This window comes from Heliangelus exortis, chromosome Z (assembly GCF_036169615.1).
Source record: "Heliangelus exortis chromosome Z, bHelExo1.hap1, whole genome shotgun sequence".
Classification (NCBI taxonomy): domain Eukaryota; kingdom Metazoa; phylum Chordata; class Aves; order Apodiformes; family Trochilidae; genus Heliangelus; species Heliangelus exortis.
The window spans coordinates 40966607-40990350 of NC_092454.1; the positions used below are offsets into that span (position 1 = coordinate 40966607).

General features: G+C 41.9%; 1 protein-coding gene across 1 annotated transcript in view; it reads right to left on the bottom strand.

Moving 5' to 3' along the window:
* SH3GL2 (SH3 domain containing GRB2 like 2, endophilin A1) overlaps positions 1-23103 on the bottom strand; it is a 92451-nt gene extending 69348 nt beyond the window's left edge. The window contains exon 1 of the mRNA XM_071730940.1: positions 22913-23103. Within this exon, the coding sequence (XP_071587041.1) occupies positions 22913-22957 (45 nt within the window). The 5' untranslated portion in view covers positions 22958-23103. The remainder of the gene's footprint in view (positions 1-22912) is intronic.
* Positions 23104-23744: the final 641 nt, after the last annotated feature.

A 23744-nucleotide genomic window follows, 5' to 3' on the forward strand; every position in this document is an offset into this window, starting at 1 on the left:
TCATCATTAAAGTAGGAGCCAGAGCCAAGGTCTCCAGCTGAGACTTTAAGAAGCTTTTCTCCATTTATATACATTAAAAATTAATTGATTACAGTGAAAAAGTGAACTTTTAATTTCAAGATGTAGTCTGGAATGAGAAGTTCATTCATTCATAGCCAGAAGTGCAAACACAGGCAAAATATTACGAAGATCTCCTATTTCCTTGGTAAATCTTTGCAGGAGCAAGTGCTTATCTGACTGCCAATTCTCAAATTATTCTACTTCCAAGCTATTAATAATGAGAAGTTGAAGAAATAGGTAGCATAAGAAATTGTACTTGCATTCTTTGTAACCTAAAAATGCCATGTTCAAAGAGCAAAGTGTTATTAACTTTTTATTCCATTGCAAGAATGCTAGGTTTAAATGGAAAATATTATTGAATGGTGCACTTACACTGACATTGTCAATGTTTCCCTCCAGCACTCCCAATTTACATCACTATTCAAAGAGCTAACAACTCTTGTAGTTAGTACAGAGAATACACAAAACATTAGGGCACATTTTTTAATGTAATAAAAAAAACAGTTAAGCATATTTGTCCCTCAGCCATTTTCAGGCTACCAGTGGATATTCAAATCCTCACACTGTGTGTTTGTGCTAACAGACTCTCAAGTTACAATAAGAGATACACAATGGCATGAGATGTGTAGGGAAGTTGGTAACAAAATTTAAAAAAATCCTTCATTCTGTAACCGCGCATATTCAAAGACTCATCTCCCCATCACTGAAGACAACTGTGGTTTCCCCCACCCTTTTCAACTACAGAAGGGATCATAGAATGTTTTTTGGTTGGAAGGGAGCTTAAAGATCACCTAGTCCCAACCTCTCTGCATGGGCAGGGACACCCCCCCACCTTGCTCAAATTCCCATTCCCATTCCTTAAACACTTCCACAGAAAGGGCATTCACAGCTTCCATGGGCAACCTGTGCCAGTGTCTCATCACCTTTACTGTAAAATAATTTCTTTCTTTCTTATGTCTAGTCTGTATCTGTGCTCTTTCAGTTACCCCTTGTCCCTGACTTTCAGAAAAAAAATCTTGGGATATATAACAAAAACTTAACCCTTCCAGCTGACCCATAAGCCAGCTGCCACCAGGTGGCAAGGCTATTCTGTACTCTTCGCTTCCCTTCTAACTACTGACAACACCCTGCACTGATATAATTAAGTGAAGGTGAACAGTGTACATAACACAAGCACTCAGAATAAACTCTTCCCTTTCCCACTACACCCGAATCTCACCTCCTTCCTAGTGAAATACGATGCTAAAAGCTAAACCACGCTGCTGCTAACAGAACTATTCCAGGCCTTTCATCTGGCAATAGTATTCACAGCTTACCCATCTCCCCATGGTTGCCTTACAGGCAGAAAAAAAACCTCAGGATAAACAATTAAGTAAAAGTCTGTTTCAATTTTTCCCTTTTTAGTCTGCAAAAATAAAAATTAATAAAAATTAAACCCTCAAGTACTTGCCTGAAACTCTGGATTTCCCCACTGAAAGAAGCTTTTGTTATCATTGAAAATATAGAAAATTTTGTTTATCTAGTAGGCAACTAATTTTTAAATTAATCTTTTAGTGGGAAAAAACCAAACAAATAATAAAATCAACCAAAACAAACAAAACAAAAAAAATCTCTCTTAATCAGATATGCTATTCCTATGAAACACAATCAGCTCAAATCTTCAATGCAGATTCACTTTCTTACAATTCCCTTTGTAGGCCTACACATACTTTGGGAGGGGGAGATAAAAGTTTAAAAGGTTTGAATAATAAACAATCCCTTTGACAATGTTGGATTTTGCACAGGTTAGTGCTCAAAAGCATTTTAAAAATTATTTACTAAACCAAGTTGAATTTGTGCTTGCTGAAGACTAAAAGCATGCAATACAACAGGTACTGTGGCTTAGCTGTGCTGTGGCACTTTGATAGTGAGCATCACTGAACATGTCAGAGCCCAAGATGTGTCAGAATTTTAGCCATCAGACTGACGAAGATGCTCTCATCATACAAAACAAGCCTGAAAGACAGATTTTTGTGTGTGTAATTTGGCCCACACAGTCAAAAGTATTTATGTATTAACACGCACGAGTCATTTATTAACTAATTGTTCCCCACCACTTGCTAAAGTTACTTGTATGAACATGAGGGGGATTACTGTGGTGTGATGGCTTTTCCTATGAAGACTGCACCCCCAGCTGGGAATACATCAGCATTTTTCTTCCCCTACACCAACTCTAAATATTGCATTTTTTAAACTCAGCATTTGTGTTTCCAGTGCTTGTGTTTCTCCCTTTCAGATAGCTGACAATGGAACCCTGAGTTTTCAGGTCTTTGTTTCTGTTCCTCTGAAAAAGACATTATCCATCTTAAAGGGTTTAATCTCTTTCTTTTTTTTTTTTTTTTTTGAAAATTAAATCATCAGTTCTCATATTTGCACAACCAGATAGCTTCCACAGAAGGTCCTGAGAATGAGGATAGTAAATACTCTTACTTGGTTTAAAAGGCCACTGAAGCGGCATCTGCCAGTCTCACCCACTAATCCTCACTGTTGTGCTCATCTTCAACCAGTTTTTGCCTCCTGAACACACTGTTTTCCAGAGTGATAGTCCACCAAAGCCTTCTCCTTTCCCCCCCCGAACAGTAATTCTGCTACCACTTGCATCCCTGATGCTTACATGTCTCTTGTTTACCATTCTGAATCAAAACCTACTTTGCTGACTGAGGCAGCATCAGAACTTCAGAAAAAGGCCCCAGAGGATGTCCTCCCCACAATAATAAACAGAGAGAGAATTTCTCACAGGGGAAATTCCCTTGCTTTTGCAACCTTATACCCTAGTACCTCACAAGTAGTCTTTGCAGTGTGACTGGGTGTTCTTTTTGCTTTCAGAGCCTTTCACTTCTAAATACACTCTTCTACTCTAAGAAACTGAAGCTATTTAAGAAAGAGCACCAGGCAATCAATCAATGAAACCCTGGTTTAAAAAATGCTTGCCAAAAAAAAATGCTTGCAGACACTAACAGAAGCTTCTGCACCCCAGCCAAATGCTCCTGAGGACTTACTGTCTACACCCTCTACATCCCATGGATAAATGTTGCAGTCTATCAACACGTGACAAAAAAAAAAAAATTGCAAAAAATTGTAGTTCTTAGCAAAAATTGCTCCATTCTACAAGTGGTGTTAAAGCATTAGCTCTATACCATGTGATTATTTATTTGTAAGAATTATTTGGACAGGACAAATCAGCCATATATATCTATTTATATTTCATTTAGTCATATAGAAAATTCCCAAGAACAAATCTGTGCTCTAAATATATCACAAACCTAACTGGGCTTTCACTATTTCACTATTGTTCTGTAATTATTTACTAGTGAAAGAAGATGTCATAACCCTCTGACTTAACTCTTAACTCAGAATCAGAAAGCTCCTCCCACAACAACCATAATAGTTGGCATCAACACTGGATATATTAATTATTTCATGTCTTCACCAAACTTTTAAAGTATTTATGTTTTGAATGGTCTTCAATGTCAAAAGTAGCTCAATGAAAAAACACTTATTTTGGAATTCAAGTTCAAAGGAGTACATCATTGTACAGAACTTGAAGCAGAAGAATAATCTATTCTGTTTCCAAAATTATGCAAAGATAAATACTATAATATATTAAAACAAGATAATAATAAACGTATTTTAAGAGCTCAAACATTTTGACATATTTTCTGTAGTTGGAATAAATTAAGATACGCAAATCACCTACACAAAGATGTTTGATATGTTAAGTATAAATACCTATCTCACAAACCTCTGTTTACTTCAACATATCAAAATTTGCCTTCCTATCCTTGAGCCTAAATGGAAAATCTGAAACCACAACCAAAAGGTTCAGGAAGCATGAGATTTTCATCACCTGTACAGTGCCGGAAGATCAGGCTCTGCATCCCCTAAGAACATGTAGATCTGGGTTAATTTCTAAGACATAAGTAGAATCTGTACCACTGAGCAGCCTTTTGCATCCTGGGCTACACCCCAAAGTATCTGTAACTCACTTTTGCTTCAGGCTTTTTGACCAGTGTGAGTGACCCTGCACAATCATCCTCCTGTCCTTCCTTCTGCACACCCACCACCTCAGGCAGAGCTACACTTTGTCCTTGTCCCGACACAACTATCTAAGTGTTGCTGGGAACTGACCTCCAGACTTCTGCCAAAGTAAGACAATTGCACAGAAATGACAAAGCAATTTTTTCTTCTCTAGTTTGTTTTACTTGGAGTGGGCTTCAGAGTGGCTTTGCAACAGGAGTTGCGATCCTCCTGTTTTTATAAAACTACTCTACTGGGGTCAAGATATCACCCAGAACAGGTGACTCATCTCTGCAGTTTTACATACAGTAAAACAACGTACAAAGCAGAACTGTAGGAGGTGAGATTTCAGATAAATTTTATAGGAAACTCAAAACCCATTTTATTAACAGTCTTAAAGATTCATTAAAGAAGTTTCACATACTGATGCTGTGAACCTAGATAGTGAAAAACAAACTATACAATGGAGAGCATGTGTAGTTCTTAATCAAATCATCCATTATCCATAATATTGATACAGTCTCACACAGCATCCTTCTCGACAAAATGTCCAGAAATCCATAATACACTGGGAGAAAAACTGGCTGGATGGTAAATGGGGTCACATCAGACTGGCAGCCAGCCACCAGTGGTGTTCCCCAGGGCTCAGTTTTAGGGCCAGTGCCCTTTAATGCTTTTAAAATGATCTGGACACAAGAATTGAATGTACATTAAGTGAGATAGCTAAAAACTTGATAAGAATATGAAATTAAGAGGAGTTGTGGACTCCTTTGAGGGTAGAGAGGCCTTACAGAGAGATCTGTGGAGTCTAGAGAGCTGAGTAATCACAAAACATGACATTTTATAAGAGCAGCGGCATGTTTCTCCAACTGGGACAGAGTAATCCTGGGGGATCCCACGCAAACCGGGGGATGGGATGCTGGAAAGCAGCCCCACAGAAAGTGATGTGGGGGTCTGAGTTGGTGGCAAGCTGCCTATGAGTCACCAGTGTGTCCTGGCATCCAAATGGGCCACCTGTATTGTGGGGTGCATCAAGCACAGCATCACCAGCCCATCAAGGGAGGTGGCTGTCCCACCCTACACTGCATTGGTGCAGTCCCATGAGGGACTGAACCAGAACTTGGAAGGAAATGATTACTTGAAAATGTCTGCATCGTGTACACCCCTGCACTTCTTGGAAGGTTTGGAAACCTTGATGTTCAAACGAAGAACAATATAAAGCCAGCCCAGAAGTCTTTTTTAAAATCATGCTTTTAATCCAGCTCCTCCATAGCATAATGGCCCACCTTATGATTTTTAAATATTCACAGCTGACTATGGTACATAGCAAGATAGCACTGCTTGTCTCATTAAAATACCATAATTTCCAACTAGGATATGTAACATAAAATATTAATCATCACTTCAGAAGCCACTTCTATGCCTTAATTTGTAGCAGATAATTTTCTGCTTAAGTCTGCTCCAAAAAGCTTGCTAATATTTTTCAGGTATCCATATTTTGCCCTTTTGTTTGTGTTTGCAGCAGACACATTTACAACACTAGCACCATTTTTAGATGTTTTGAATTGGTCATATGGTAATAATAGCTTGTCATTTTCTCTTATTTATCTCACTTCATTATGAAGTCTGCCAAAAAAGATCCTGCACACATCTAAATATCTCCTGTGCTGACACACGAAGATAATGGACACATACACGAAAGTGCCTATCTCCTTTGTCTGCGTGTAATGTGCACATCCTCATGGCTCGGGGTTCTTGATACACAGCCATATACACATCTGTGGATAGGGGATACTTTGCAGTCATCTCACTGCTAGTTCCACGATGGAAAATAAAGCTCAGAATATGAAATGAAAAAGGCTTGCATGTCTGCGGGGAGGCTCTAATTGGATACAAGAATTTTAAATCCATCTCCAAATGCAAAGAAGCAGAGAGTGACTCACAGGCCCTTCTGCAGAGTGTGAAGAAGTGAAATTAGCAGGGAATATGAGGATTACGTTGGCAGAAGAACTGCTATAAAAACAAATACATTGTAGTGTAAAAAAAAAAACAAGCACAAATAATGTATTTATCCTGGGATACATTTATCCTCATATTTATTTGCAGCATGAGTTATAGTAGTCTGAGGGCAAAGCAATCTCTGTGTTGTTACCTAGACACATGCCCTCCTGTACCTCAGTCATGTCCAGCTGCTTCGAACACTCCACTGAAAAAATACAACACAGCTTATTCAGGTTGAGGTGCCATGCTTGAAAAATTCTTCGCAAATCATTAGTTCATATCAGTTCAGAGAAAAGGAGGAGTATCTTCGGACATAGGAATGCCAAGCTGGTGAAGATAGCTTTAAACTAAAGTTCTCTGCAACAGGGAAACTCTGTCTATCCCACTTCTACCAATTACTGGCAAGAGCCAGTAACAGATACCTGGAGATGTATCACAGGTCAGCAGAAGTGCACCTAATTACAGCATGAATGAATTCCAGACACTCCAGCCAGGAAGGCAGTTTAATTGGGGCCCAACTTAAATATCTCTTCACAAACAGCGTGGGGAAAAAACAAGAGGAGTTAGACACATGCACATGCCTACAGGTCTGTGATCTTATTGGCATTGCAGAGATACGGCGGGACGGACAAGGAACTGGGAGGATGGTGGCAGTCAAAGAGTTGAGATCAATTGCTTGGTGTCCAGCGGGAAACCAGAGACAAATGGAGTTCCTCAGGTAAACTGCTAATCACTGAACTAAAAACTACTGGGACCAGTGCTGTTTAACATCTTTGTCAGCAAAATGAACAGTGGGACTGAGTGCACCTTCAGCAGGTTTGCTGATGAAGCCTAGCTGAGTGGTGCAGTGGACATGTTGGAGGACAGGATCTCCAGAAGGACCTGGAGAGGGCTGAGAGGTGGGCCCGCACCAACCATATGAAGTTCAACAAGATCCAGAGCAAGATTTTGCACAAGGGTTGGGGCAAGTCCAAGCACAAATACAATTTGGGCAGAAAGTGGATTGGGAGTAGCCCTGAGGAAAAGAACTTGAGGGCACTGGTTGATGTGAAGCTCTTGTGAAAACCCGAACTGAGTACTGTGTTCAGTTCTGGAGCACCCAGCCCCCAGGAAAGACATGGAGCTGCTGGAGCAAGTCCAGAGGAGGGACATGAAGATGACCAGAGGGCTGGAGCACCTCTCATATGAAGACAGACTGAGAGAGATGGAGTTGTTCAGAGCGGGGAAGATGTGGGGAGACCTTGGAGAGGCCTTTCAGTACCTGAGGGACCTACAGGAGAGATGGGGACAAACTTTTTATCAGGACCTGTAGAGATAGGACAGGGGTAATAATTTTAAACTGGGAGAGGGTAGATTTAGACTACATATTAAGAAGAAATGTTCTCCAGTGAGGGTGGTGAAACACTGGAACAGGTAGCCCAGAAAGGTTGTAGAAGTCCCCATCCCTGGAAACATTCAAGATAAAGTTGGACCAGGCTCTACGCAAACTGATGTAGTTGAAGATGTCCTCAAAGGCCCCTTCAAAACCAACCCATTCTATGATTCCATGATTCCTTGATAATACTTGATTCCTTGAACCAATAACACTTCCCATGCTGCTCAGTGGTGCCATTAAGACTTATGTGCAAAAACTTGTAATAGCCCTAGAACAAGTAAAAAGAAGGAACAGAGCACTCATGAAGGCTATTTGTGTAAGTACAGACAGGCACTCTTTCTGCAGCATGAAGGTAAAGTATGCTTTTTTTTGAAGTAAACTTCTCCTGAATTTCAGCTTTTTTTTCTATTCTCACAAATATTTATCGGGTTCCATTTAGTCCTTGCAAGCATTAGAGGTTCTGACATTAAAAATAATTCTATCTTCTTCAAATCTGTAACACTATTAATGATGAAAAAATAAAAGGCTCCTAAAAATTGTGTGGTCTCATCACACAATATTAAGTTTCTTCAAACTGCTCTCTCACCTGTCAAACCTTTTGAAATCCACCATTTCAATTCAAAGATTATTAAAAATATATGTGTATATTGGTATAATGGTTGAAACTGCACAGACTGGCACTGCTTCACTTACATACTAGCAATAGGACTTTTGCACTTGAACCGCAATGGCCAGCACAGACATAAAAGAAACATATCATAGTGTTCCCACAACTTCACTTCCATGAGTGGTTTTAGTCCTCCTAATAGTGTGGGGCAAGACAGGCACAAAATGTTAGATACTTCCTTTCCTTGTAGCAAACACTGTAAACTACAGCCTGACTAGCTAGGCCTCCTCCAAGCCCCACAGCTGTCAGACACACCCAGAGGTGCTTTGAGGCATCTCCCACTCTTTCACCAAGAATGCATTCTTGCATGCTAGCTGGACATGTAGCTTTTGCATGGGTAAAACAGAAAACACCCTAAAATGCTTTTTCCCTATTTAAAACCTGAAAGGTAATTTGTCTATCTCAGGACTAAGTTTGAGCCACCTATAGGTCTAGCAAGTTAGACAAGTTCACAGACAAAAAAATAATTCAGGGGGTGTCCCTGTGGAAAACCCTTTAGCCTCCATGTCTTGAGGAAACCTATTATTAAATTGGAAGTACATCAATCTATTTAACGAGAGAACTATTGTCATCACATATATTAACAAAACTATAAATTCCTTCAGGGTTTAAATTATTATTCATGAGAAGTGGTTTGTATTCTAATTTGTTAAGCTTTTGTGAGAACTTTGGGAAAGTGTAGCCAGACAGCTCACTTAGAGAGATGAAGAATTAGGATCAACTCATTCTTAATGCAGAACATTTACCTCTTCATCTAAATCTTCAACTCTACAAATAAATTAAGGACTTAAAACCAACATCAATGTACAGGATGCCCTCAGCTTTCTTTTACCACACAAAACAAATAAGCTGTAGTGCAAATGAAGGATGGGAAGGTAGTTAAAATTTATGCCATGTGCTTCTGATGAAGTGCATTGCTTGACTGGAAGTATCTGGAAAGCTTATGACTCCAGTGGCCAGAAGACATCTTGCTCTTGACTCTTCAGAGGGATGCAGAGTCCCAGGACTTCCTATACTGACCTAAGATTCTTCAGTTCCTACAAGGAGCTTTGCCTATTGAGCAGATTAATCCATCAGGTCTTTCAGCCCTACTGAATAAAACAAATAAAAAATATCAGCTGGCATCTCATGGAGAAATAGTGGGTCTATCTCTAACTAAAAAGTGTACTTTTAAAACAACACATTTCAAATCACACACAAGGTCTTGCTAGGGCAACTTAGCAAGTCAGGAATTACACAGCTGTTTTTTCAGTACCACATCTTCGGCACATTGGTGAGACAAATTCGTTGCAAAACAGGGAGATAAATTCACAGAAAAGCTTGCACTGCCAGGGGAGATTCCTGGGTAAGTAGGAATGTGTATTGCCCAGCTTTTACCTGGGTGTGCAGAAAAGGAGTGGTTAGGAATTCAGGTCAACTGAGGCAGATATTGGAGCTCACAACAGAACACTGAAGTGGTCCCTCACCAGCATCCTTGCTTTGTATGATCTAAACTTTGGAGACATGTAAAATCAGTGCTGTAGCATGACAGCCAGTACCGCAGATATGCTAAAGCTGAACTCCTCGATGGCAAGACAGTGGTGTTACCCAGAGCACCAGAGATCACAGTGAGGCAGACTGATTTTCAGAAGTCAATAGACTCAGTATTTCATGGCTTTGTAAGAGTTCCCATGTAGGTCTGTGTCACAGAAGATACAATCTTGTTCTTTAGCATGCATTCAAGGTAAAGAAACCTGCTCAGCCACATCTGTTCACTATTACACCATTCAAAACAAACAAACAAACAAAAAGGCCATTATTTCTTCTCCTTGTGGATATGTTACTTTTTTTCTTTTGTCCACCTCGCTTGCTAATGAAGTTAGTAGCAGCCAAGCAACTTTGTAAATTTAAAACTTGAGTCAACCAATCAACTGAACAGAGAACTTTAAATAAAGCAAGACTTTAAATATTCACATGCCACAGAAAAGCTCTCCTGGACTTGGATTATTTCCTGCAGTTTCCACAAGCATTTAGCTTAAGTATTTCAAGTAGTGCAAATAAATTGAAAAGATAAATGCTTAGCAACAACCAAGTACCCTTTCCAGACAGCAGGTGCATTAGCATTTCAATGAAGATCAGGAATTAACTTTTAAAAATAAATATTATGATCATCCTCATTTACCACTATGATTCAGATTGCAGAGCAGTCTCGTAGCATGTGAACTGGATCGCTTTTGAATGACGTAGAAATTTCTCTCCAAGAGCTCACCTGATGTGCTGTTGGCAGGCATTCAGTCCATGGGACTAGAGGTTGTCCAAAATCAAACTATAAATAAATAATAAACCTTAACTATGGTTCTCTGTGCCGATTGTTTTGTTACACAGACCTATGCCTTTTGCACTGTATGACTTTCCATCACAGCCCCAGCCTCAGAAGTTCATGTCAGATGCTACATCACTCAACCTGAAAGAAAGCAAGAGGGGGAGGCACAACCATGCACCCGTCAAAGATGTGGCACATATTGTAAACTAGAACAGTTCCCAGAGGAGGTATGTTGTAAGAAGACAAAATGGCTTAGAGGAGTTATTGCCAGGTCTTTGCAATGGCTTTCATCTGTCATTCTATGTGTTGTTTTCCTCTCAAACCTCTTTAAGGACTATAGTTATGGTTAGAAGAAAACATTACAGTTGTCTTGTAATATTTCTTATATCCATATGATCATCATTGTAATTATATGGTTATAAGAAAACATTAGCTTTTACCCTTAAAAAGAAACAAAAATTTAAACCCTGAAGTCAAGACAATTCAGAAATGAAAAAGGAGACAGCATTATTTTTTTTAAAATCCTGACTCTCTAATGTTTTCTTAATCTTCAGGATTCTATCCTGCAAAAACACTTGGTTTTAAAAAAAATCTTTAAAATTACTTCTGAACACTTTAAACAAAATAAGTAAGCAAAATACCCTAAAATGAACAGAATTTATTCTTTAGAATGTTCTGCTGCTTGAGTAAAGGCATATAGCAGACACATTACTGAATGTCTCCTATCAACAACAGGACACCCCCATTTTTCATGTGCCACAAGTCTCAGCAGGACAGAAAATTCTGAAAAAAAAAAAAAAACCAAGAAAAAAATTAAGGCTTTTTTATTCATTGTTTGTTTTCAAGACCTTTGATACTATGTGAACACTGCTTTTGTGAACAGAATTATCCACCTTTTAAATATTATGTTTTAAAATTAAGAGTCATACTATGCTTTTTTATAATTTAAAGCAGTCGTTAATGACAGCACCCTTACTGTTTTAAGAATCAATGAGGCATCAGAACAAATCCCAGCCTTTCCAGCCTGCAAACCAAAGACATTATTTCAGTAGAGCCAAGGAGTCACAATCACAGCCACAATTAATTCACTGCTTAAGTCCCAGCTCATTGGTCACATTGAGATGTTGCAGAGGAAACTAAGGGAACAAAAACACTGCCAGAAATTCCTCAGATGTCAAAGGATGGCACAGAAAAAGAGGCAACAGCCACTTTTTTCTCACTCCTGCTCACTTTGCAGCAATGATGTGGGAAAAGACATGGTGCACTGCAGAGTTTTTTGTCTTGGCACTGGATGAGTAGGGTTGTGGCAGAAAACAAAGTTGCTGTAGCTATGCTTTGATTTCTTTTTTTTCTTCTTTTTTTTTTTTTTTTTTTTTTTTTTTTTTTTTTTTTTTTTCCCCTTTCTCTTTTTCTCCCTATCCAATCATCCCTGGACTTTCTTGTCAGGGAGGTGGGTTTACCTGTGACACGACAGGGCTGAGTTTCCCTATCTTTTCCTCAAGGCTTCCCCATAGCTTAGCATAAGGCAGGCAGAAATGGCTACTACTTCATTCTTCTGTATACTGACAGTAACTTCCAAGGCAAACCCAGGCAAATAAAAATGGAGCAAGAATACTCCAAAGCACTCAGTTCTCACCTGGGAATACTAAGGAGTAAATTGGCAATCATGTTTATTTACACCATCAAGTTTCAGTATTGCACATCTGAAACATATAACCACAAAACCTGTCCTCCTCAAGGACAACTGCAGAGACTTTAAAGGCAGAAAATGGACACCTGAACCAACTGCAAATATCTAAGAGTGATACAGCCACTGTGACTACTTGCATCATGTTGTATTAGAGAACACAGTATAAGAGTCATAATAAGAGTCATAATAATGGTCATACTGAGGGTCATAATCTCCCTCACATGTTCTTCTGTTAAGTCCTCCGTGCAGTGATAATAAAGTTCCTAAACTACAGCATGTAAAATCAACACCTGGTCCCACTCTTCCCTCTAGCTGGCTGCCTGTTACCTGCTTCTCCATCTGCTCTCAAAAACCCTAAAATGCAGGCAGGTCTCATCTCTCGTTCATCTGTCCACAGGGTTGTTACTTATACTCCTGATCTTGTCTTCATGTCCTAACAAAAAGCTTACTTAATATGCATGGCTTCTCCCTGAGCTGCTTAATTTACCTTTAGAACTTTCATTTTACTGCAAAAAATCCCTAAAATACAGCATTCAAAGGAAATACAGGCCTGAGTAACAATTTTTTATAAGGGTTTGAAAGAAATACTGAGACAAAAGCAGGAAAACAAAACGCCTACAAGCGGTGAAACTGTTTATGTTCTTGTAGATCAAGAAGTTTCCCTGGACACAAGCATAGCTAATCTGCAAACACAAATGAGAAAAATATTGGTATAGAATATTATACTTCATAGCAGCTGCACTAACTTTTCAAGTTCTCTTGCTCTCTGTGCAGGAAGAGAAAGACCCTGACAGAATGCAAGTGAACAAGACATAACAGCACCATGTCTGCATGTCTCTAGAGAACCTTCCAAAAGACTACCTGCTTGCTATAAAAGTTGTTAGAAATTCCATATACCTGATTTTAATGTCTGGTTTAGGACATCTCAAGATAAGAGGAGTAAATCAGTAATCACCCTGCCAAGTAATCACCCAGTAATCACCAGAGCTAATATTACAGCAACAGAAATAAGAGTAAGGCAAGCCCTTGGACATCACTGGATTTTCTCCTATAGTTTAGTATATACTTTCAAATTTAAGTCCACCCACTTTCTAATTCACTTTTCTCTCAGGAACTTCTTTTTTCATTGAAATGGATTCTGCAGCAGCACCCATATGCCCCAGTTAAAAACTCAATCCAAGCATGGTCTGGTTGTCTTAGTGTATCAGGGATGTGCATCAAGAAACACAAGAGCCCAAACCCTAGCTTGAGGAGCTGAGGTTTTCCACATCTTAAGAGCCGCGACCACGTGTATGTCCAGAGATTAACAGTGATATGGGTAAGGAGGATATATAATGTAATTACTTAAGCTAAGCACTGAGCAGAACAGAAGGATAGCTCATTTTCTGAAGATATACTGAAACACTTATTTAGAGGCTACACAAATGCCTTCTCACATTAGAGTAACAGAGCCTTCCACTGACTTCGGGATTATGGAGAAGAACGACAAAGTGAGACAATTTTGCATTTCATCATGAAAAGCCATACGTCTGTGCAGCTAGGAAGTCTGCTACTGCATTTTGCCTTTGCAGCCTAGGCAGGAACTTTCAGTCACTGACAGCACCTCAGGCCCCAGCACAGACGTCACAGCATTGCAGGGAGTCCCAGAAATATGCCAAGACAGAGCTCAGCTTCTGCCTCAGACAGTTTTGAATGTCACTAAACTGTCTCAATGAGTCAATGACTTGAACCAGGCATTTTTCTGATAGAGAAAGAACCTTTAGCAGAACCTTTGGCAGTTAGCACTGGGGAAATTTTCCACATACAAAGCATGAGGATTGTCAATCTGCTAAGGATAAACATACTCTCCCTTGGTGAAGGAGCAAGGACCTGAGTCACGGAGAGGTTATTTTCCAGTGACTACTCAATAGTTTTTGTAAAACACTATCCCCAAATCAGAGCAGCAGAGGAGTATTTCCTTTTCCTTATCTTTTCTCCTGATGAGACAAGAAATTGCAACAAATGGAATCTCCATCTTAAAAACAATGCTGTCTTCCCACCCTTAGTCATAGGATTCAAACTGTACTGAGAAACATCATTAAATCCACCCTGACCTCTTTAACCCACAGTATGGGTGGGTTAAAGAAAGACTGTATGTGCTTTGAGAACATTGGTCATCTTGTCTCTTGGGCTGGAACAATATACAACATCACAGTGTCCAGATCAGGAAGTGGGGATCCTGGATACAGTGGGCTAATAAAGAAGGAGACAGCCAATGCTGGCTTCATCCACTAATGCCTGCCTCTAGACAGGGTTGTCAATACATACCGGAACACAGAATTTGCCTTCGCTCAGTTTTTTAAGAATTCCTGTTGAGGACCCTCCCACTCTTTCATTTTGCTCCTGATTGCTTTACTTCCACCCACCTTTACAGTTAAATAAAAACCAGAGCGTTCTCCAGAGAACACAAAAAGCTCTACAGTCTATTTCAAGTGTTACAGGATTCTTGACCTTCAAAATGCAGCCATTATGAAATGTGCTAGTCCAGACCCATAAGGAGTGATGTGGCATCCATGAAAATTAGAGGTCCTAAATCAACCTGACTTAAATTAGGGTTTTAATTACAAGATTGCAAAAAGGAAAATAAGTTAAATAAGTTATCTATCTTTTGATATCAGGTATTTTTGGCACTTACTTTAGTAAGAGAATCCAACTCCTACCTACCATGCAAAGCTTAACTTTTCTGCAATGTGCCTTTTTAGTTTACATAGATAAAACAAACAGGACAAAACTGATAGAGGAAAATACATTATTATGCACAGCAGACTTGTCACTTTCACAGAATCACAGAATTATGAGTTGGAAGGGCCCTCTAGAGAGCATCTAGCCCAGCTCTCTCATTTTCCATCACCTATCAACAGTCTTCGATAACAGGGAAAGTCCTGGAGGTCAGCAAATGTAATGACCAACTACCAGAAGAGTTGGAAAGACAATACAGAGAACTACAGTCCTGTCTGTCTGACCTCAGTGCTGGGGAAGATTATTGAGAGGATCATCTTGAGGGCCATCACTCAGCACATACATTACAAGAAGGCAATCAGGCCATCAGTCAGCATGAGTTTATGAAAGGCAGGTGCTGTTTGACTGACCTGATCTCCCCCTATGACAAAGGGATCCACCTAGTGGATCAGGTAAAAGCTGTGTACGTTGTCTACTCAGAATTTAGTAAAGACTTTGACACAATTTCCCATAGCAATCTTCTTGACAAACTGGCCACTCTTGGCTTAGACAGGCTGGATAAAAAACTGGCTGGCTGGCTGGGTCCAACGAGTTGCGGTGAATGGAGTTAAATCCAGCTGGCAGCCAGTAACAAGTCATGTTCACTTGTGCATCTTTATCAACGATCAGGATGAGAGGATTGAGTGCCCTTTCAGTCAGTTTGCAGATGACACCAGGTTGGGCAGGAGTATTGATCTGCCTGAGAGCAGGAAGGCTCTACACAGAGACTTGGATAGGCTGGATTGGTGGTCCAAGGGCCACTGCATGAGATTAAACATGGCCCAGTGCTGGGTCCTGAACTTGGGTCACAGGGTTTAGGAAGAGTGACTTCTTCCATTGTCTATTGATGTGACCTTTTCATAGAAGGCCAGAGGGTTTGTCAAGCATGATTTGCCCTTGGTGAAGCTGTGTTGATTGTACCATCACCTCTTCATTATTCTTCTGCCCCAGGAGTGCCTCCAGGAGGATCTGCTCCATGATCTTACCAGGCAGAGAGGTGAGACTGTCTGGCCTATAGTTCCCTGGATCTTCCTTCTTTCCCTTTTTGAAAATGGGGCTTATGTTTCCCCTGTTCCTATCAGTGAGTACCTTGATGGACTGCCATATAATAGACAGGGGTTTAGCAACCACATCTGCCAGTTCCCTCAGTACCCCTGGGTGTATCCCATCAGGTCCCGTGGAGCTGTTCAGTTTCAGGTTCTTCAGATGGTCATGAACCTGATCTTCACTTACAATGAGCAGTTTTTCCTTCCAACCCTTGTTGCCTCCCTGGGCAACAAACTGAGAGCCTTTACTAGCACTCCATCTCTCTGCCCCTGGTGTACCACTCCAAATTTTGTTACAGGCAAGCATGATATTATTAACCCCTTCACCCTTCAAATTGAGTTTAAAGCCCGATCCATTGAATCCTGCCAACCCCTGCCCCAGAATCCTTTATCCTATCTGGGACAAGTAATAATAATAAAAATATGGGTAATAATCTGAAGGACTCACAGATGTGAATAGACGTGGAGTCACTTCACCAGCCCTCCCCTGGTGACATGTTCACTAGCAGAACCAGTGTTTGAATTTCTTGTCCTCTCAGGAGGCTCTCTGGCATTATATCACAATTGTTTTATAGACTGCCTATAGCTAGGTTACACTGCTGCTGCCTCAGCAACACTTTTGCTGGGATCAAGTAACACCCTTTCTTAGGTGGAGGAATGGTGAGGGGGAAAGAAGGTGAGAGCAAAACAGCTGCCCTTTGGTTGTCACCTATGTGATGCTGCAATAAATACTCCAGCTCAATTTCAGTCTAGATAATAGGATTATCTTTTAGAACACTATTTAGTTACACAGATAGGGCCTCTGTCATGATCGCAATAGCATCATCGGTATTAAATTGATTACCCACTGATTACCTAACACTGAAGGCCAGGTAATTCTGCTGTGACAAAGATCACTAGAATAATACCATGCTGCAGCTAAGTTTTCTTTTGGCTGTATAACATCACTACTATTGTCCATCAGGGACCACTAGGTGAGAAGAAAATAAATACCAGAGTTATAGAAGTTTAAGGTAAGCAGCACATAGGATGACTCTCTAGTTCCAGAAGGAAAGCTGTTGGAAGGATGTTTTGGCTGCCCCTGAGGGACTTTCACAGACTTTCACTGAGAAGAGGACCATGGGCCTTCTCTACCAGGGCATGTCCCACCAAATGATGTCCAGTCACAATTTCTCTTCAGGTGTACTCGCAGTGTGGCAACAGTTTCTTGTGGCCTGCAAAGCAGATTGTCAACTCCTTCCTTCCTTTTGAGCTTTTAAAAATTAAGGACTTCACCACCAGAATACTTGGTCACAACAGTCAGTGTTCAAACTACATCAGCCCTACAACAAACACTCAAGATCATCCCAGCACCACTGTTACCTTTCCACTTCACAGATACCTAAAACCACACGACCTTTTGCACAGTAACCTCTCCAAAATCTTCTTCAGTTACCTGTTTATCCTGTTTCAGCACTTTCATGAAGCAGGCCATCGATCAATACATTACTCATGAGGACACATTTAAATCTTAAAGACAGTGTTTTGCATGAGTGACCAAAAGCACCTAGTTCTTTCTCGCTGTGTGATACTTCCAGTGAAGATGAAAGGCATGATATAAATAAAAAAATCTGATGCAAGATGTGTTTTGAGCATAGCATCCACAGATAATCTTTTCCTCCAAAGATCACTGGGAGAATAATTGTAGATGGGTGTCAATTTGTAAGCTGCATATGTACATACCTAAATACATTCATAAACTTAAAAAAAAAAATGGAAACTGTATATACCAAGTGGAAAGATACTGCAAAGATGCTAGAGAAATTTTCCCCCCAAAACAAGCCATTATAGTTTTTGTAAACAAAACAGCAGTTTTTTCTACTGGATTTAGAAACAGGGTGGAAAGTGGAGCAGACTGTTCAAGCCATCAACAACTTAGAAGGGTTAGACAGTATCCAACTAGAGGGCGATTTAGATTAAGGTCAATTTTTCAACCTTTCAATTATGTAATACCAACAAAAGAACGCATGGGAATGATGCCAAATGTGAATACTGTATCTGACAATCAAGCTAGACTGCCCAAACAGAAGGAACTTCCTACCTGCTGTTAAATAATCCCCTCTGCAGCTACGTAATTACTTTTCTAAAAATAGTCTTTATTCCCCTATCAAAAATTTTCTCCCTTTTTCTTCATCTCAAAATGCACTGCTCCCACTGACAGAAAACAGCAGACTGCGGGTGGTACATGGCTCTTGAAGAGAGGTTTCTAACAGTCATTTTGGGGCACTATCCTGACACCAAACAGCTCTCTTCCCTCTTTCCTCCACCTACTCACAATTTTCTACACCACAGGAGAGCTCTTTAAGTCAAATTTATGTTGGACTTAAGCTGCACACAGTGCAGCTGCCACACTAGGAAAAAATACAGCATTGTCCAGCTTCCACAACCATCCTTAACAGATCTTACAGACCATACATACCTCAACAGACAAGAGAACTGAACATTTTTTGGTGGGCAGGGATGAGAGGAAACACGGAAGGAGATACGCAGACCTGGAGGAGTCCAGCTTCAGTCACCAGGAGATGGAAAAGAGAGGTGAGGGGCTTGCACAGGAAAAGCCTGTTTGGCAAGCATACACAAGTTCTGAACACTCAGGGACAGTCTGGACAGGGGCTTGATGGGGATTTAGGAAAATACATGTATCAGTGCATCACTATCCACACTCTCCATCAGCATGAGAGGACTGGTAACAATTGGTAGTTGAAGTTTGAGAGTCTAGCAAGTGTAGAAAACAGGTTGCACAAAGGAGGAGTGCTCCACCTATTCTACTGAAAAATATTTTTCACACTTCTGTCCAAGGAATTTTAAAAATATTCAGCTAGATGAGCCACAATATGAAAGCCACTTTAACATTAATTTGAGATTAATTTCCACCATTTTTACATTCCTAATTATTTCAATGGAACTTCAAACACGTACTTCAGAAGTTTCGTTGGACCCATCCTAAAAAGCAGACACTCTTACAGGATATTTTCAAAACAGATTACCAACCTTTTAAAACTCTGTCTAAATTCTAATCTGCTCTTTTTTGCAAATGAATTAATATATACCAATTTTAATCAATGCAGAACCTCTACAAAGCCCACAGGATTTTGTGCTATGTGGGTAATAGCACAGCAAGGCAGGAGTCTCATTTGCTTATTAAACACTTGGGTTAGTTTTTCTGTGCACTTCACAGGCTGCCTTGTTAAAGAGAGAAGTGTGGTAGTTTCCACCTAGAAGTCAGGGTATGCTACAAGCTACTGAAAAACTATGACTGGAGTGGAACTTTTTTCCTTCAACCGTTCTTTTAGTGATAAATCTGTTTCTCTGTAAAACTGTATAAAGTGTAAATTCTGCCTTGGTGTTAAGACAAATCATGTTGTATCACAAATGCAGAACACAGTGGTAGAAAATATTACAGACCTTTTGGTTCAAATCATCACATTGGAGCTGCTATTTAAATGTCAGTCACATTTATTCAGTGGTTCCCAGGGGAGCCTCCAATGTGGACATTCTTGGCATTTTTGTTTGTTTCTTTCCCCAATAAATTATTATTTTCTGAAAGCTCAGCTTTGTGCCTCACAAGAGCCATATTATGCAATGAACACAGTCATGTGGAAACAAAGCCCATGCTATTTTAAAACAACTCTGTTCAAATGCCCCAGACTGTCAAATCTGTCTCACCCACAGTCACTCCGGTTGCTTTAAAATTACACAGACCTCTAGGAAGCAACAGTCTCTTGGTCACACTGACGTAGCAGTAATGGTAGAAGAATTTGCATGACTTAAAAAAGGTACCATTTGGTGGCACAGCACTTGGATAGCCATTTCTGGAAAAACACTCAGAGCATTCTTCTTAGCTCCAAGTTGTCTGACAGATTTGCACCAGCACAGTTAACATTCAAATGGGGTCATTTTTTCTTAAGTGCTCTGTGAGTAATAGCAGCAAATTAATACTATAACTTGCTCCCTCCTTGTCAGTCTCACACCTTGTAACTCAACTCCCCATGAATTTCATGACTTACAGACTTACCCTCCTTATGCAAACTCAACAGTATTTCTTCAAATTTTTTGATGCTGAAGAGAGGTGAAACTTAAAATTCTGGAAGGCAAAAGGGTGAACCCTACATTCACTCTAAAAGGAGCAAGGTTTGCTCCTGCTCTAAAATGATTCAAAAAATGTTGCAGTTAGTCCATGGACTTTGGCAGCCATTAAATTCTTCAGCATGGCTCCTAGCAAACTCAGAATTAAAGTACTCCATGCAGGTTAGTTTGATGTTTTAGAAGTAAAATAATGATGAATGAAAACAAAATGCTCATGTGTTATAAAGCAATCCAAACATGGAATAATTTTAAGCTGGGGTATGGGGAGTAGACTTCTAAATGAAAGAAAAACTTTTTTGTGACATTTAAATTTTGCCACATTTTTTTATATTTCTAAATTAAACTGTATTTTCTATTAATAATATTATGTGCATATGATTATAAACACTATGTGCATAGATTGTGTACTAATGTTAGGATTATATGTACTAACATTACAAGAAGAATAATAGCATTAAAAATAGAAGGAAACTAAACCAGAGACTTCAAAACTTAGTGCTGAACTAGGTTGAAGAACAGAGTAACCTGAAAAATATTTTGAAATTGTTCCTGGTGTGACTTACAACAATATTATGACAGCACACCATACACAAGTTCTTACGTGATTATGCACCACAGTAATAATTAGAATATTTTTAAACTTCTATTCTGGTCCTATCTGGGAAGGTTTATTCATACCAGCAATGTCAATCCATATTTCACCTCAGGATTAATTCTTATTCAAAAGGATTACTCCCTTGAGTAAGAACACCACGACTGAGTCCTGGATTTCTCACTTCTATTGAAAACAAGCCAATAAAGAGATCAGTCGTGCAACCTACTTGTGAGTCATTCTTGTGCATGAATATGTCTTCGTGGCCTGCACAAAACCAATCTGTGATAGTCAAGGATGGGTCCAAAAATCCCTGGGTCATCTGATTTCAGGCTGCTAAAGTTGGCATCAGAAACTTAGTGTTTTGGTTCCAGACAACTAAAACTCTGCCTTCCTTCTATTATATTACAATATTGCTAAAAATCAGCATGAAACTGTCATCTGGAGGACAGCACAGCATGGACAGACCTTTCACACAGTGCTCCCTCCAAAAAAAGATGTTTACCTCTGCTGCTGCAGAGGCATACTCATTAGCTTACAATAATGGAGAACTGAGGCTTCTGTTGGTGAAGAGTGAGTTTTAACTTGCCCACTTCTTAAAAGTGGGTGATACAGACATTGTAACTTTTATTTTCAGTACCAGAGCTCAGTGCAGCAACTACAGTTCCTGGGCTTCTGATAGCATTGTAGGTAGGAGGGGAAGAAAAAACAAAGTCGCAGGAACAGATGGGCACTGCAGGATGGGCTCAGGCACCCTTAACTGCTTCCTATCACAGCTGCCATGAGTACAGCAGGTTTCTGGTGAAGCTTATTTTACCAATGATGCAGCACAATGTGGTATGAAAGGTGAGAGACAATGTCACCCGATGTCTGCATAGGCCAGTGCAGGACCTGACATAACCCATGGCATTCAGACTCATAAAGGGTACCAGTGTAGTTGCAAGGCATTGAGAATCAGAAGTTGGACAGATTCTCGGATCATCCTTTCAGGAACACTTCCCAACATTTCAACATGAGATGGACGGAAAAGGCAAAAATGCAGGTGTTGAAAAGCATAATAGCTCCTGTGCCTTGCATGCTCACACCTACAGACTGCTTATAGTGACCAAAGGCTGTTACCTGAAGATGTCTGCAATGATGATTAGTAGAAAATAACAGTGGGGTTTTTATTACTTGGGGAAAAAAAAACAAAACAACAACAACAAAAACCCCACAACAACAAAACTAAAACAAAAAACCCACCACATTACACTAATCTTGATCTCAAATCTCTAACCCAAAAAATTTCCCCTGACTTCTATGAAACCATTTTAGATTTATGCCCAAAGTATGCTGACTCAGAACCTGATTCAAAAGCTGTACCCTTAGGGACACACAGATTTTGCGTTATGAAACAACTCTAAGGCTGGTGGAACATCCACCCTGACCTTCCTGCAGTATCACATCATGCCTAAAGCAACAGGACCAAACATCATTATTCAGATTTCGGTTGTACTCTGGAGCCAGAAAACAAAACACACACACACACACACTGAAAAAGGTCGTGTTTATTGCTGATTTACTAAGTCAGGCTGTGGAAACTCTGATGGAAACACGGTGCACAGCCCTCGGTAGGGAAGGTCGGAGGCCCACGGCGTGTATCTGCCCCAGCGGTCACCCCCACTGCCTCGAAGTCCTCCCGCTGCCCGCGCTGCCCGGCGAGGGCGGCCCAGGACCCGCTCAAGCAGCCCGAGAGCCGCTGCCCGCCTGCCGCAGCGCGGCCGGAGCTGGAGGAGGGCGGGGGTGGCAGGGAAGCAGCGGCGGTGCTCGGTCGGGAGCCCCTCGGCCGGACGCAGGAGTGCACGGATACCCACGCGAGCCCGCGGACACCCGTGCAGAGCCACCCACAGCCGCGCACATCCACGCATCATGCACACTCCTCCACTTTCACGCAAACCCGCGAACCAGGCTCACTCGCGCTTCCTCACGCACCCCCCCGCGCACCCCCCCACCAGCAGAGCATCCGCGCAAACCCACCCGTGCATCCGACGAAAGCCTCCCCCCCCTCCGGCACACTCACGCACACCATACACCCGCGCACACTACTCCCACCCACGCGTGCATGCCCACGCACGAGGGGCGCACGACGCGCAGCACCGCGCAGCCGCCTGCCCCACGCGGCCGAGCTCCCCCGGAGGGCAGCCGGGCGGGCACCACGCACCCCTGCGGTGGGGAGCAGAGCGGAGCGGGGCGGGGCGTTACCTGGGTCGCTTTGTGGAACTGCTTCTTGAGTCCGGCCACCGACATGGCGAGGCCGCGGCGCTGCAGCCGAACGAGCGGAGCCGAGGGGAGGTTGCGGTGGTCCCGGGGCAAGCCGCCTGCCCGCCCGCGCCACTCGCGTTGCCCGCACCCGCGGCAGCGGCTGTCAGGCGGCGGCGGTGCGGGGGCGCCGTGACGTCAGGGCGGGACGCACCGCCTCCCACCGGCCGCGGGGGCCGCTCCTCGCCCCCGCCCCCAGGTGCCGTCCGTCCGCCCCCGCAAGCTCCCGCCGCAAGGCCCCGGAGCTCCCGACAGAGACTGCGGGCACCTGGGGGCGGGGAAGAGGAGCGGGGCGGACGCCGGACCGGGGTATCCCAGCTCCGCGCCCGCCCTCTGAGTTACTCCTCTTCTTCTCCCTCCCCCCCCCAGCTCCCGCGCCCACTCAGCGGTTCGGTTCTCCCACCCGGGAGTCCCTCTGAAGCACTGGGTGCCGACCCCGCTCCCCCCGAGCCGGCCCGGGACACAAGAGTGGTGGGGTTCCTCGGCTCTCCCCCCGCAGCTCCCCAGCAGGAGCCTCAGCAAGGAGGGGTGCACCTGATCCCACGGGACATCATCCGCGGAAATGAGCCTGAAGGGAAGAATTTGCTGGAGTAGTAATGAGGAAAAAGAGGGGAATGCTTTAGCTGAAGAAGTCAGTGAGTCAATCTCAGGTCAATCTTCAGGTCCGGAGACCTGAAGAAGGGTTTGTTGCCAGCTTCTTCGGGCCTGGTTTGCCTCGGACCACAGACAGCAGTCAGAGCCTGGCCTGTGGAGTCTTGCGCTGTCTCCCATCACA